At 40.0% G+C, this 15,383-nt stretch overlaps 1 protein-coding gene across 1 annotated transcript in view; it reads left to right on the forward strand.

The window, feature by feature from the left end:
* Positions 1-11,421, forward strand: part of LOC126234440 (Down syndrome cell adhesion molecule-like protein Dscam2) — an 87,416-nt gene extending 75,995 nt beyond the window's left edge. The window contains exon 8 of the mRNA XM_049943135.1: positions 10,005-11,421. Coding sequence (XP_049799092.1) covers positions 10,005-10,124 — 120 coding nt within the window. The 3' untranslated portion in view covers positions 10,125-11,421. The remainder of the gene's footprint in view (positions 1-10,004) is intronic.
* Positions 11,422-15,383: the final 3,962 nt, after the last annotated feature.

Genomic DNA, 15,383 nt, shown 5'->3' on the forward strand with positions numbered 1-15,383 from the left:
TCTGCCAATAGCCTTGGAACAGTTCAGTCATACTTTCATTGCTAACACGTTGTAATCTGAGTTGCGAATTCAAGTCTATTTGTAAGCTGGTAAATAAGACCACATAATCTTCGAGAACAGTTGAGTAGTTCTTCTTCATGAAAAGCAAACTGTGGGAGGAACTTCTGGTATAAGAGGGGAGTTCTGCCAGCTGAAGGTAAAAGCATGCATCAAGAAGGTGGAATCCTTGTAACAGATAACTCAGACCTGAGGATTAGTGGTGGGAAGGAATATGGGTATTGAGGTACAAGGTTAGGTAACATGATGAACTTACTGAAAAAAATTAAACATTCAGAGATGTATTCTGTATTGATCCAGCTATACATGCCTAACAAAATTAAGACCTAACCTGCTATGTTATCTAGTTCAGTTATGAATCAAGCCATATGTTATGATTGTGACTCAGCCTGCCACTAAATTTTCACCAAACTACCATAAAGCACTGAGTCAGTCCTACTCATTGCAAATATGCTGTGTTGTGAAAAAGAAAATCCTATCTGATTATTACTAACAAAAGTTTGATCATTTTGCCTAACATTTATCTCTGCATACACAGTTAAGTACGGTACAACTGCATGCATATATGGTTATGATGATAAGGCAATAGGATGTTTGCTTGTAATTGAACACACAGTGCTCAGTCTGACACTTGTTATTATGTTTACTCAGATCTGTGTATATTTCACCAATCGGGTGTAAGCAGCTCTGCTGTCATTGGCTGTTGCATTCAGCTTAATGGTGGATGCCACAATTCATACAAGTAAAATGCCTAAATAATTGCACATTAAATTCACTCACAGAAATTTTACACTTACCAAAAGATACTTAAAACAGCAGGCAGTGGCAGCAGTGTTAAAATTATGAATGAAAGAAATAGGCATGGGATTGGAAACAACACTAATGGAGGTTGAGAATGTCTACATTAATAACAAAATTTCACTAACATGACATTTATTTTAAAGAAAAAGCAAATTAAAGATTAGTTTCTTTGAACAAGTTCCAAATATAAAGTTTACAGGTTTAATAGTTGTTTTAGTCTTTTATGAGGTCCAAAGCAGATTATCAGTTACGATGCAGGTGGTGAGCTGCAATGTTGTCGACAGCTTATCATTGCAGCTCCTAGATGCTGCAGATGAATTATCTCATGTGGAATTTTACTTTCCACTCAGCGGTGATTTCATCAGTGGGATTTTAAAGGCCACTGGATAGTTAGATGTTGTTACAATTGTTGCCAACTTTCAGCTTTGCACGAGCGATTTTTTATGTCTCTCATGCACAACACTGAAGTAACACAGTTCAGTAGAGGGTTTTAAAGTTATTTCCATTACAGAAAGGAGCAGAAATCTACTCATCGTTAATCAGTTTCACTCAAACCGATTGTTTCACAACACGACATAGTCAGCACACTTTTTAATCTCCTTCTGCCTTCCTGGTAGAAACAGCTCTGCTCAAACTGTTTGACCCTCACAATCAATGTTCTGATCACTCCCACTCTGCTTGTACAATATCTCAATATACATTTAACTTTGCAAAGGCATTCCAATCAAAATTAATGCAATAAATGATAAATAATCAAAATATCTTACATATTCAATAGACAAGAAAACCTAATTACTAATGACCAAACGGGAAATAAAATCTTTTGCATATTGTTATTTTCAACAAACAGTTACTCATTACATTATAGAACAAAATAAACACTATGCTATATTACTAGAAAGTCATGTACAACTATGAAAAAAGAAAGAAAGTGACAAAGAAAACAGAAAAAAGCTCTTATATAGGTCACAAGTAGTGATGTCTTCACAGTTCCCACAACACTCATTACACCAATGTTTTACTTCTGTCCATAGCATACTGAGGGCTTCTTTCTGATACTTCTTATTTTAATACTTTTGTATTAAAGGAAACCACACACCAAAATGCAGAAATATTGAGTTGTTGATAGGTGTACATAAAAGAAAGAAAACTTGTTAGCTTTCAGAATTATCCTTTGATGAGCTATAGTAAAAAACCCAACCACCCACCCACACACACACACACACACACACACAAAACAAACACACACACACACACACACACACACAAACACACACACACACACACACACACACACACACACGAGCCTATGCCTCTACATGGTGCCAGTTGAATTAACATTGAAAATGCTATATTTTGGTAGTTGTGGAGGGAGTAGAGTTTTTTGGGGTGGGCAGAGAGGGAGGAAAGCAAGGAGAGGGACTGTGGGTGGGTAGTTGCAGCTCAGGGGCTGGCAGCCAGTTTGCTAGGTACAAATGCAGGAGAGAAATGTGATATGTATGTGGGATAGCCCTGTGTCTGGATCATGAAGATGACATTCATGAACCTGAACCAGACTAGTGGTTGGGAGTTTTGGGAGTGTGCCCATGGCCATGCCATGGATTTGTTTGTAGTATGTAGTTGGTAAGGGATGAGGTGGTGTGTGTGGAGTCTGAAAGACATTGGGAGAAGTAGTGTAAATAGTGGATAAATCATGGGTATGAGGGATGTTGGCAGATAGGGAGGTGGTATCAACAGTGATGAGAAGGAATCCAGGAGGTAAAGTGGTGGGGATGGTGGAAAGTCTGTGAAGGAAGTGGTTAATATCTTTGATGTGGGAGGCTAGGTTTTGGGCGGTTGGTTGGGGGTGTTAGTCAACAAGAGTAGAAATCCTTTCAGTGGGAACATAATACCCAGCTGCATTGGGGCATCTAGGATTGTTGAATTTGTGGATTTTGGGAACCTTGCAGAAGATGGGTGTGCAGGGTGTTCTTGGGGTAAGGAAGGAGATGGACGCAGGGGAGAAATTCTTCTCAGGATTGGAGGTGGACTTCTGGGATAGGATCATTCTGGCAAAGCGTATTGATGGAGGAGTTAGACAATTGGTGGAGTCTTTCTGTCAGGTAGTCACTATGACTCATCATGAAAGTGATGGAACTTTTGTCTGATGGGAGCATGATTTGGTCAGGAACTGTTTTCAGGTTGTGAATGGCTGTCTTTCCTTCTGCCAAAAGGTTAGTGTTCTTAGAAGGAATCTGGGGAAGGATGGTGAGGCCAGGTTGGAGGTAAGGAATTCTTATAAAGTGACTGGAGGGTGTTTAGGTGGGAGGTGGATGGTAGTAAGAATGGGGGAAGGCAAAGTTCAATGTTGAAGTACTGCTGTGCAGTGTGGGATCCACATCAGAAAGGGTCAATGGATGACATCGAAAAAGTTCAAAGAAATGCAGCTCATTTTGAACTGTCACAAAATTGGGGAGAGAGTGGCATAGATATTATATGTGAATTAGGGTGGCAATCATTAAAACAAAGAGACTTTTCAATGCGGCAGGACTTTTCGTGAAATTTCAATCAGCAACTTTCTCCTCAGAGTGTGAAAATATTTTGTTGGCACCCACCTACATAGTGAGGAATGATTATCATAACAAAATAAGAGAAATCAGTGCTCACACAGAAGGATTTGTGTGTTAATTTTTTCTGTCCCATTTCATGTATCATATCTGTGACACTCTCCTTTGTTTCGCAATAATACAGGACAAGCTGCCCTTCTTTGAACTTTTTTTATGTCCTCTATCAACCCTATGTGATGCAGATCCCACACCATGCAGCAATAGTACAAAAGAGGAGAGACAAGTGTGGAACAGGGTGTCACTTTAATAAAAGAAAAAGGCCTGATATATTACTATTATGAAATCTTTCCTAGTATGTCATGACAAATGAAAACACTGATGATTATGCAATTCAGTGATGAGTGAGAGAAACATTCACAGATGGCAAACCTGAGCAAAAAGATATAGGTAAATGAAATTAATGATTACTGTCAAAAGATGTAAATTATGTATTTATGTAATTATCAGGTTTCTGCCTTTTATTATCATGAGGCACATTATTAACCAAGCCACTGAAGCAACTGCCGATGTCATTAGTTGAAGGGAATTGAGCGATTGACTTAACATGATTCTTATTCAAAAAATATTTGAAAGGAATCAAAGGAGATACTCATCACTTGATCTCATGTTGGTTATACTTAGCAATATTGAATAGGTAAAGAGAACATGTAATGTATTTGGTTGTTCTACACTCAAACAATTCATCACCATACTTACACACACACACACACACACACACACACACACACACACCAAAAAAACTTTTGCATCACCTTGGTTCTGGAACCTGTGCAGAAGATTGGAATAGAGATCAACATAAACATCATTTCCACCCTTTTTATTGCTCATGAAAACCACACATTGCATGTTGTACCACCATACAGTGAGACCTTCAGCGGTGGAGGTCCAGATTGCTGTATACACCGGTACCTCTAACACCCAGTAGCAGAACCTCTTGCATTGATGTATGCCTGTATTCATCATGGCATACTATCCACAAGTTCATCAATGCACTGTTGTTCCAGATTGTTCCACTCCTCAACAGCAATTTGGCGTAGAGCCCTCAGACTGGTTAGTGGGTCACATCACCCATAAAAAGCCCTTTTCAATCTATCCCAGGCACATTTGATAGGGTTCATGTCTGGAGAACATGTTGGCCACTCCAGTCGAGTGGTGTCATTATCCTGAAGGAAGTCATTCACAAGATGTGCATGATGGGGGCACGAATTGTCATCCTATGATTGCACTATCAGTTAGAGGATGCATTCCTGTATTGCACAGCTGTTACGGCCCCTTCCATAACCACCAGTGGCCCCACATAATGCTGCCCCAAAACATCAGAGAATCTCCACCATGCAGCACTCGCTGGACAGTGTGTCTAAGGCGTTCAGCCTGACCAGGTTGCCTCCAAACACGTCTCCGATGATTGTCTGGTTGAAGGCATATGCGACACTCATTGGTGAAGAGAATGTGATGCCAATCCTGAGGGGTCTATTCGGTGTATTGTTGGACCCATGCATGGTGTCGTGGTTGCAAAGATGGACCTCACTATGGATGTCAGGAGTGAAGTTGCACATCATGCAGCCTATTGTGGACGGTTTGAGTTGTAACATGATGTCCTGTGGCAGCACGAAAAGCATTATTCAACATGGTGGCATTTCTGTCAGGGTTATTCTGAACCATAATCCATAAGTAGCAGTCATCCACTGCAGCAGTAGCCCTTGGGTGCCCTGAGCAACGCATGTCATCGACAGTTCCTGTCTCTCTCTGTATCTCCTCCATGTCCAAATAACATCACTTTGGTTCACTCTGAGACACCTGGACACTTCCCTTGTTAAAAGCCCTTCTTGGCACAAAGCAATAATGTGGACATGATCAAATCATGGTCTTGACCATCTAGGCATGGTTGAACTACAGACAACATGAGCTGTGTACTTCCTTCCTAGTGGAATGACTGGAAATGATCGGCTGTCGGACCCCCTCTGTCTAATAGCCGCTGCTCGTGCATGGTTGTTTACATCTTTGGATGGGTTTAGTGACATCTCTGAACAGTCAAAGTCTGTGAAACAATATCCACAGTCAATGTCTATCTTCAGGAGTTCTGGAATTAGGGTGATGCAAAACTTTTTTAGGATTTCTGGGAATTGGGGTGATGCAAAACCTTTTTCGATGTGTGTGTGTGTGTGTGTGTGTGTGTGTGTGTGTGTGTGTGTGTGTGTGTGTGTGTGTCTACAGTACATAGAACTGTGTGCTTACTCCACAACAGCACAGAATGGCGAGAATTATTGAAGTATGGGTTCATTTGTTTTACAGCAAAAGATACACAGAGTTTGTTTGGGTTTAGGCTCTTTAGCGAGCCTCTGACCAAACATGTTTGTTATGATTTTAGTTATGAAATGTATTTTACACAGAACAACAAAAAACAGAAATTCATCACATATTAATACGATTCTATTGGTATATTTTCATCTCACACTTTATGCTGTTATGAAGTTAGATTAGGGCAATGCAAACATGTATTTCCTGGCTAACACAATGTAGCCCCCTTGAATGCATGAAGTAATGTTATGAACAGAACATGTTTCATGCACTCATCCAGTTAGCAACTAGTAGTTGTTTAATATTTTGTGATAGAATTTTAATTTTTGCTGAGTGAATCAATTAAGAATGTTGTTGTTTTGTTGTGTTCTTCAGTCCTGAGACTGGTTTGATGCAGCTCTCCATGCTACTCTATCCTGTGCAAGCTTCTTCATCTCCCAGTACCTACTGCAACCTACATCCTTCTGAAACTGCTTAGTGTATTCATCTCTCGGTCTCCATCTATGATTTTTACCCTCCATGCTGCCCTCCAATGCTAAATTTGTGCACTGCACTGGAGCACCATTGTTCTGAAACCACAAACTGTACTTTGTTCGTCATTAAAGTATGCCTGATGTGAACAAACACAAATGCAATGACTGGTCAGCAGCCACAGCTCTCATGCACTGGTGTTGTTCCACTCTTGGAATTAGGGCCAACTTATGTATTAGATATCTTATTGTGTATTAGATATCTTATTACTGTTGTTGTTGTTGTTGTAGTCTTCAGTCCAGAGACTGGTTTGATGCAGCTCTCCACACCACTCTATCTTATTACTATGTCACTGTAAATGAAATTTTAGGGCATTGTGGGGTATTAACAGCCATCAATGCTTTCCTTAATCATACTTCAGCTACATAATTTTTATTTCAAAAATCTTGTACAGGCACACTCTCTGTAAATGTTACTTGGGCTCTGATTTTCTAGCTGTTCATATGTACCATGAAAATGGATGACATTGCTTCCTGCTTCTTAGTGAAACACGCATGCGGAAGACCATTAATGGTGAGAAACAACTTGTTGTCAATGTTTTTCATGAGACTACAAGGAAAAATTAGCTTTCACATTTTTCAAGAAACACTATGTACTAATAATAAAGGAGGATATTTTAATTATATGCATGGTACAATCAATAGCACCATAGATTGATACTCATGTATGTTGGCGGGCAGCAGTTTGAAATTCATTGTGGTCTATAACCTTTTTTTGTTTGGTTTGAATAATTAAATCCTTTAAATGTGAAATTCATCAAATATATGGTAATTAACTTATACTTAATCATCATTTTGAAGAAAAATGTTTGTCTTCTAGTTTTTAATTACATATCACATGCAAAATTCTGAATTTCATTGAAAATACACTTTTTTAATTATTGATATTTTATGAAAGATTGTAAAAGGTTAAGAAAACATTGCACAATTAAATTTTTTGGAGAAAAATGAAAAATCAAATACCCTTTGTTTGAATATGCCCGTTGTTTTCTAGAACAGATGTGGTCTCACATGAGCCAGAGTGATAAGCATCATAGAAACCTGGAAAACAATCATTTCCATGGCATTGAGCACACTGTACAAATACTGCAATTTTACAGTTGTCACCTCAACACTGCAATCGGAACCCAATAGAACTGATCTGGAGCCAAGTTAAGGGATTCAGAAAGAGAAATAATAAGACATTTAAACTGCCAAAAGTACTGGACCTAATGCACAAAGCTTTGTGACACGTCACTCCTGAACTATGCAAAATGCAGAACAGCACATCATAAAAGAGGAGGAGGAAATGTGGATTTTTTGGTGGCTTGCGGTTCTATTGCTGATCACCTCATTATAAATGTAGCAGTTATCAACATAGCAGTATTCCTCGGAGCCCAATATCAAAGGTGTTCAGAGGTCACATTCAGTGGCTTCAATATTTACCTACATGGTGAAATCCCAGCTGCATATTTTTATGCCACACATAGCTCATGCAGAAAAATTACGCTAGTTAAAGTCAGGAATTTGTATCACCCTTGTTTTAAAATACAAAGTTATGTTACCTAATATCGAGAGCATGTTATGTTTTCCATCCAGTCACCTATGAAGTGTGTGGCTGAGTCTTACCATATATTATTTCCTTCTGTTTAAAAATTAAATGACATTCAAAGCTATATTGCTCTGCCCATCTCTTTTTATCTCTTTGCTGGAACTGTTCACATCACTGCAGGTTAGTTGGATCAACTGTCTGGCCAGTACTGTCCATGTTAAATGCAATGGTAAAGGTGTTGCCCCATATTATCACTGACTCAATGTACATGTAATGCACAGCATAAAACTTTTCCTCATTATCATACTTGGCTTCTGCTCCATGTGAAACAAAATCCAATGAGATTCCAGCAAATGCATAAGAAAGCATATTGTAATCTTTACATGAGTTTCAGTCTTATGATGAATGGTGTATAGTACACAGCAGCATGGGACCATTCCCCAGTTCAGGCAAGGCATTATCTACAAAAGTTCAAATGTCATGCACTATTCAAATGATATGATATGTCATCCAGTATGGTGATCTCCAAGAACAACACACAAGTATCCTTTGAGAATCTCACCTGGTAACTTCTCATACAGGTAACATACGGATTTTCAACAGCCCAGTGGGGGCAGTAGAAACTTTATTCCACATTTCTGGCTGTAGGTTCCTTATATCAAAGCATTAAAAATTTTCTCCTCCTCAATCTCCCAAATTTTTAAAATGTAATTCTGTTACACTCTGTACAGATAAGGAACAGCAGATGGCCTATAACACTTCATTTGGAGATTTCCAGTCTTTAGGTATGGAACATTTGACAAGTGAGCAGTTGTATCTGGTTGCTAAGCATGCACCTATTGCACCTATTGGCATTGTCATCAGTAACATCTTACCATTGCTATCCCACATCAGAAGTTTTGACTATTTCTTGTTACTGGTGTACCTTATTACATACGACCAGACTCTCTTTGGAGTTTCTGCCAGATCTTGAGTCAGAGTTTCATTATGTAAAGTATTAAAAGCATCTCACATTTAAGTCATTGTTAAATTTTGAGCTTCTATAAAATTGGAGATTTTGTGCTCTTTTAAATTTGGCACATTGTTTTTGTTGCTTCTGCAACAGTATATCAGACACTGTTTATTGCTTACCACATGTCTTTTTGCCAACATATCAAAGATATATGGAGGTCATCTCCAACTATAACCGTGTGAGTGAGGTACCCACTTGAAATGAGACTCTTGTTTTCTTTGAATTGTTCAATAACTGCATCATCACAGGAACCATCTGCTTCAGTTTCATTACTAAGTAAACTATTTCTAACAGGATTAAACATTCCACTCCAAGAGTATTTAATCTATCCACTCTGAATGTTGTTAGGTTCTGTGTAAAAATTTAGACTGAATGAATTTCTCTATGAGGCACTACTAATGTGGTTGGGCATTATGTTCTATGGCACCTTCTCAGTCATATCAGGTTCTGTGTCTAATTTGATCTCAGCTGTTAATATTTATAAATACTGAGAGCCTACAATTAAATCAAGCAAACTTTATATGGTGAGAAATTTCTGATGGCATTTTTATTTCCTCTGATCTCACCATTCATATTATCATAGACATGGGTTCTGGCAAGTCAAAGACATATTTACATTACTAAATGATTGCTATAGCTGTTGAGAAAATTTATTATGTAATAAAATGTAGAATAAGGTGCAAGAAAAAGATAACATCATTGTAAACAGGAAAAATTGGAAAGTTATTGGTTGTGCCCACCAAATAAATACACTTACCTTGTGTTATGCACCTCAAACAGCAGCGCATAGATCCAAAATAGCATCTTAGAAGAGATGTGAGATCTTTGGTCCCTTTGTGTTTATTACAAAAATTCAGACTTTCTGTTTGAGACAGGCGCGCGCGCACACGTGTGTGTGTGTGTGTGTGTGTGTGTGTGTGTGTGTGTGTGTGTGGTTATTTTGTATCAGGTAACTCTATAAAACAGTCCAAAAATTCAGCAATGTTTCCACTTTCATTTATGTACCTGTTGGTCAGTCAGTGTCTCAACTATATGGTTAGTGGTTGTCTTTATTCATTGCATTATTTGTTATAATGTAGTGTGTAAGGTAAATGCAGAAAGAATGGTTCAGGTACTATCATATAACTATTTGTAACTTCAGTATTAATGAAGTCTGTCTTCTTTTTCAGTATGGCAGCAGTGCAGACTCAGTTTATACAAAGATTTGTAAGAAGTCACAGTATGGTGATGATGATGATGCTGTGGACTGGATTCCTCTCCACAGTTTGTATAAATCTCACAGGTACTGACAGTAAATTGACTTGTGCTGGTATGGCATCTGTCTTCCAAACCGTTTCCTCTGTCGTGCATTTCTTGGATAAAAGAAAATGGAAATATAAGATTGTGGATTTAATAACATAGTCTAAGATTTTTCAAGTGCCTTATTTTAGGAATTTGTGAGAACTGTTTTGGACGTGATACTCACAGTCAAGGATAACTTCGCAACACCTTAAGTGCCCAGTGTATATGAAATCATACAAGTGAGCTCGAGAGGCATCATTACCTACAACATACAGCAGTACAATGACAAGTGGTGCCTCACATAATGTTGTGAGAAATGAATATATACAACTGCTGGAAAACAATTGTGTATTATTTTAAGATTCCCTGATTAAACTGTTAATTCCTTAATGTTCCCATTCATCTGTCTAACATCCATCAGATACCAAATATTTGTGGTGTAATAATATTTGATTTCACATAGTTAGCAATGTTGTTGATTCCATTTTCCTGCAGAGTAGTTTGACAGAGTAGTGGTTGTCAAAATATGGTGCAGAAAAATGGAACTGTCAGCTTGACAATTAAAATGGAAAAAATCTCAGGAATCAGTTGTGACATTGTCGAAAAATTTCATTTATAACACAAGTAACTAGTTGTTTGCTGTTTTATGCCTTATAAAATGCAGTCTTTTGTGGTTCAAGATACCTTATGTTTTATGGTTTCAAAGGAATACAGTGTCACCATACATTAACACACTTTCTATTATTTATTTCAAACACATGAAAGGTTGATATTTAGATAATCTCATTCAGTTGTGGTGAGAAGACAAGATAAAAGTCTGTTATGTTTAGATTAATACTGTACTTTCTCAAATCTGTGCCACTAGAACATTTTGGAAATAAGCTTTTTATAACCTGGTGATATAATTTTCTATGAATAAAGTTCACTTTCTAGAATATTAAATGAAACAACAAGCTTACTGTTACCCGTCACTGTCTTGTGACAGGTATAAAAAATAAAATTTAAAAAATATAAAAAACAGTAAACTTGTTGTCTCATTTAATGTCAATAACAGTCATGGTAAAGCGTAACTAAAATGTTCTAGAATATTTATGTACATAAAGTTGGCATAAATCTGACACACTAGAATGTGGAATGAAACAAGAAGCTGCAGTCATCATAAAGACAGTCAGAATTACGATTGTTGATATGATGAACTCAAGTATCTGGCTGAATAAAACTTGTTTTATTGTGAAAACTCATCTTCTCAGCAGCTTATCTTTTATGACTCTGCAGCTTCTTCCATTGTTTTACTTCTTTGAGAATTCAGATAACAACAATTAAGAACTAAAAATTTTAAAGATGTCTATATGTTTGAAACTGATAATATTATAACAGAGAGATAGCTATAAGCTATTTGCCTGTTGATATATTTACAGCCAATAAATGAAGTAATAAATTATTTTGAAGATGTTATAACTTTCAATAAAACAACTGTAACAAAATCTCATGTCCTGTTGCATCCAATGAAAATGATAGAAAGTAATAAATTGTGTATGTCATGTGCTCCAAAGAGTATAGATTCCTATTTCCGGTGATGCATGAATCCAGAACACCATGAAACTTGTACTACTCCTATTAATTCCTTAAATTCAGAGAAAACTGAACTATCAATTTGGTTGCCTTATTTCACATAGACACCACACAGCAAGAAATAACATTTCCACACTAACACCTAATTCACAGTACATTAATTAATTGTTCACTTTATGGGAATGGGATTGGTAATCAGAATATAGAAAACTTAATTCCCATATATTTCATAGTTCGTATGTATTTACACTTGACACTGCGTCCATACAGAATGAAGTATAACAAAGAACTAACTAAAGTAAAGTTAAGATGGAGGCTTGACAGAGCACTTAGAGTTCACAGATATTAAGTTACGAACTATCAACACCACACAGCCCCCCCCCCCCCCCCTTGCTGTACGGAATACTTCGTGCACGTAGGCAGGCACACCACAGGTACTTCCATCTCGAACGAGGTGGGTTGAGCTGCTCAAGACGCAGGTCCATTTCGTAGCCAGTCAGCCACCGTGGCTGGATGAGATGGCGGCCGGCCCAGAAGTAAACGGGCGGGGCGGTCGACGGCATGGTTGAGGCATGTGTGGCCTTTAAGTGGATCGAGAAGTCCATAGAAATGAAAGCACATAGAGATGTTCAGTCACACTCTTGTGGGAGTGTGAGGTTGTGTGCACTGTTAACGGGTAAGGGATCGTCTGATGGCGGGACCTCGGTATCTGTCAAAAGAATGAGCACTCGGTCGTCGAACATCACTATAGAAATGTTGCTCACTCAGTGCGGTGGCATGCTGCAGGACAAACTGATAGTAGGTGTGTGTGTCTCTGATGTTGTAGGTCAGGGCATGAAACCTGCATGGAGTGAAACAGGGGGCGAGGTCGGTAAACCAGTGAACGGTGGCAAACAGTCTTCGGCGGAAGAGGTGTGCGGTGAGGTTGATGGGAGCCCATATTTGTTCTCGATCAAGGATGGATCATCTGCAGAGTCCAACTGCGGTGATGTGAGACCATCTGTGTCGGCGAAAGCCAGTTTCAGGCAATGCAGAGAAACTGCCTGTGTGTGGTCTTTAATCATGATATCAAAAGTTGTATTCCCCCACCGTAGTACCTTGTAGGGGCCAAGATAAAGAGGTTGAAGAGTCTGCCTAACTGCATCATCACGCAGCATGATGTGGGAGCAGACAGAGAGTGCGGTGGGAACATAAGTCTCAGGCGGTGAGTGACTGATGGGTGGGTGGAAACACGTTTGTTGAAAATGCGTGCACATCCGGCTAATGAAATCTGGTGAGGGGGAAAGATCCTCGCTAACCTGGGGATGACTCAGTTCCCCTGGTAGGACCAGATTCTCACTGAAAACAAATTTGGATATAGTCCCCTGTAGGTCAGGTTTATAGGTTGAGTGTAGACCAAGTAGCACCCACAGGAGAGCTTCTGACCAGAGACAATCATGGCATCAAACGGCCGTCTTGAGGGTGCGGTGCCACCTCACCACCAACACATTGCTTTGTGGGTGATAGGCAGTAGTGTGTATTTTTTTAATACCACAGATATTGCAGAGGGTTATGAAAATGGAGGATTCAAACTGTCAACCCTGATTAGTGGTGATAGTGGTTGGGCACCCGAAACAAGCGATCCACGAGCCAATGAAAGCCTTGGCTACCATCTCGGCAGTAATGTTAGGGAAAGGGACAGCCTTGACCCAGCGAGATAAACAGTCAATAGTTGATAAAATATATCTATGGCCCTCCAAAGGAGGAAGAGGCCTGATCAGATCAAAATGTATGCGATCGGATCATCCTGCAGGAATGTCGAACTTGCCCAGAAGCGGGGAGGTGTGGTGGCTGATCTTGTTGCACTGGTAAGTAACACCGCATGCCCAGGTTTGACAGTCCCATTTGATATTCTTCCAAACAAAATGTTCTGACACGAGACATGTGGTGGCTCGAACACCTGGGTGGGCTAGGTTATGAAGGGCATCGGAAACCTGTCAGTGCAGCCCGGGTGGGAGCAAAGGGCATAGAGTGCCGGTCAATTATCACACCACATCTCGTCAGAAATGCCAGGAAATTTAGCCTTTGTGAAAATAAGTGATGTTTGTGGGTCTTGTAGGAGCTCCAAGCTTCTGACGAAGCTTGGAGGGAAGCCAGATCGGAATGATCAACGATGCAGGAAACAGCACTGATCCATGAGAAGAAATCCGCAGTGACGTTATCTGCACCCTTGATGTACCTGACGTCCATTGTGAATTGAGAAACCAGGTCAAAGTGGCAGTAACGTCAAGGGGCTGGGTCCTCAGGTGGGTTGCAGAAAGCTTCTGCCAGTGGTTTGTGATCGGTGAGAACGAAAAACGAACATCCCTCAACATTGGGATGGAAATGTTTGATTGTCTGAGCTCTCTATCGAATGCAAAATATTTTCTCTGAGCCGTAGATAGTTTCTTGGAGAAGAAATGAAGGGGAGAAACTGTGTCGCCCTTGTGTTGTTGCAGCACTGCTCCCACCGCAATGCTGCTGGCGTCCATAGTGATGAATAACTCAGCCGAGGCATCGGGATGGGCGAGTGTCACACCATGAGCTAAAGAAGTCTCCAGAGCCTTGTAGGCCTTAGCATCAGAGCAGTCCAAAAGATGGGTTTGATACCAGAAGTTTGTTTGCCTGATAGCGTGTCCATGAGGGGTGCCTGAACAGCGGCAGCAGAAGGAAGATGGCGACAATAGTAATTGATGGTGCCGAAGAAACAACGTAGCTCTTTGTAAGTAGCTGGAGGCGGCAGAGATGTGATAGCCTGCACACAAGATCTGGGAGCTGTATTCCGTCAGCGGAGACGGTGTAACCTAGGAAGGAGACTGATGCCTGGCACAACTGAAACTTGTCTTTGTTGACCTCGACACCATTGGAGGTCAAGGACTGGAGGACCGTAGATAGATGATTTTCATGTTCCTCTGCTGAGCTGCTGAAAATGAGAATGTCATTTAGATAAGCAAAGCAAAACTCGAACTGTCGCAAGATAGAGTCAATGAAACGTTGCCATATTTGCGTCACGTTCTTTAGGCTGAACGGCATGAAGCGGTATTGGAATAAACCGAGCAGTGTGATAATAACTGTCTTAGGAATGTCTTCCAGCGCCATGGGAATCTGGTGGTAGGCACGTTTACAGTTAATAACACTGAAAATTTTGGCACCCGATAACATATGAGTGAAGTCATTGATGTTCATCACTGGGTGAGTGTCCATGACAGTACGAGTGTTTAAGCATCTGTAATCGCCGCACATTCAAAAAGATCCATCGTGTTTGGGGACGAGGTGGATTGGTGAAGACCAGTTGCTGTCTGAAGGTTGCAGAACACCTGCCACCAAAAGTTCATTAATCTGCTGCCAGGCTGTGTGTAACTTGATAAGGTTGAGGTGTCAGACCTTATGCCTAATAGAAGGGCCAGCAGTGGTACTTATCTTGTGAGTCATTCCATCAGTGATGGAAGAAACTGAGAACTGCACATAAAATTGGTTAACATCCTGACACCGAGTCCTCAGTCGAGTAGGGTGCTACAAGGCATAGCCATTAGCGCGAGTGGGGAAAGGTAGCACGAAAGTCACATGTTTCTTACGGGAGTGCGGCATGCGCTTGTGTGGAGGGAGTGTGTGCATGTGCAGTGCCGAGCGAAGGGAACGCGTGGCGACTGTCGACTATTAACCTTGCACTGGACAAA

This window comes from Schistocerca nitens, chromosome 2, assembly GCF_023898315.1.
Source record: "Schistocerca nitens isolate TAMUIC-IGC-003100 chromosome 2, iqSchNite1.1, whole genome shotgun sequence".
NCBI classification, from domain to species: domain Eukaryota; kingdom Metazoa; phylum Arthropoda; class Insecta; order Orthoptera; family Acrididae; genus Schistocerca; species Schistocerca nitens.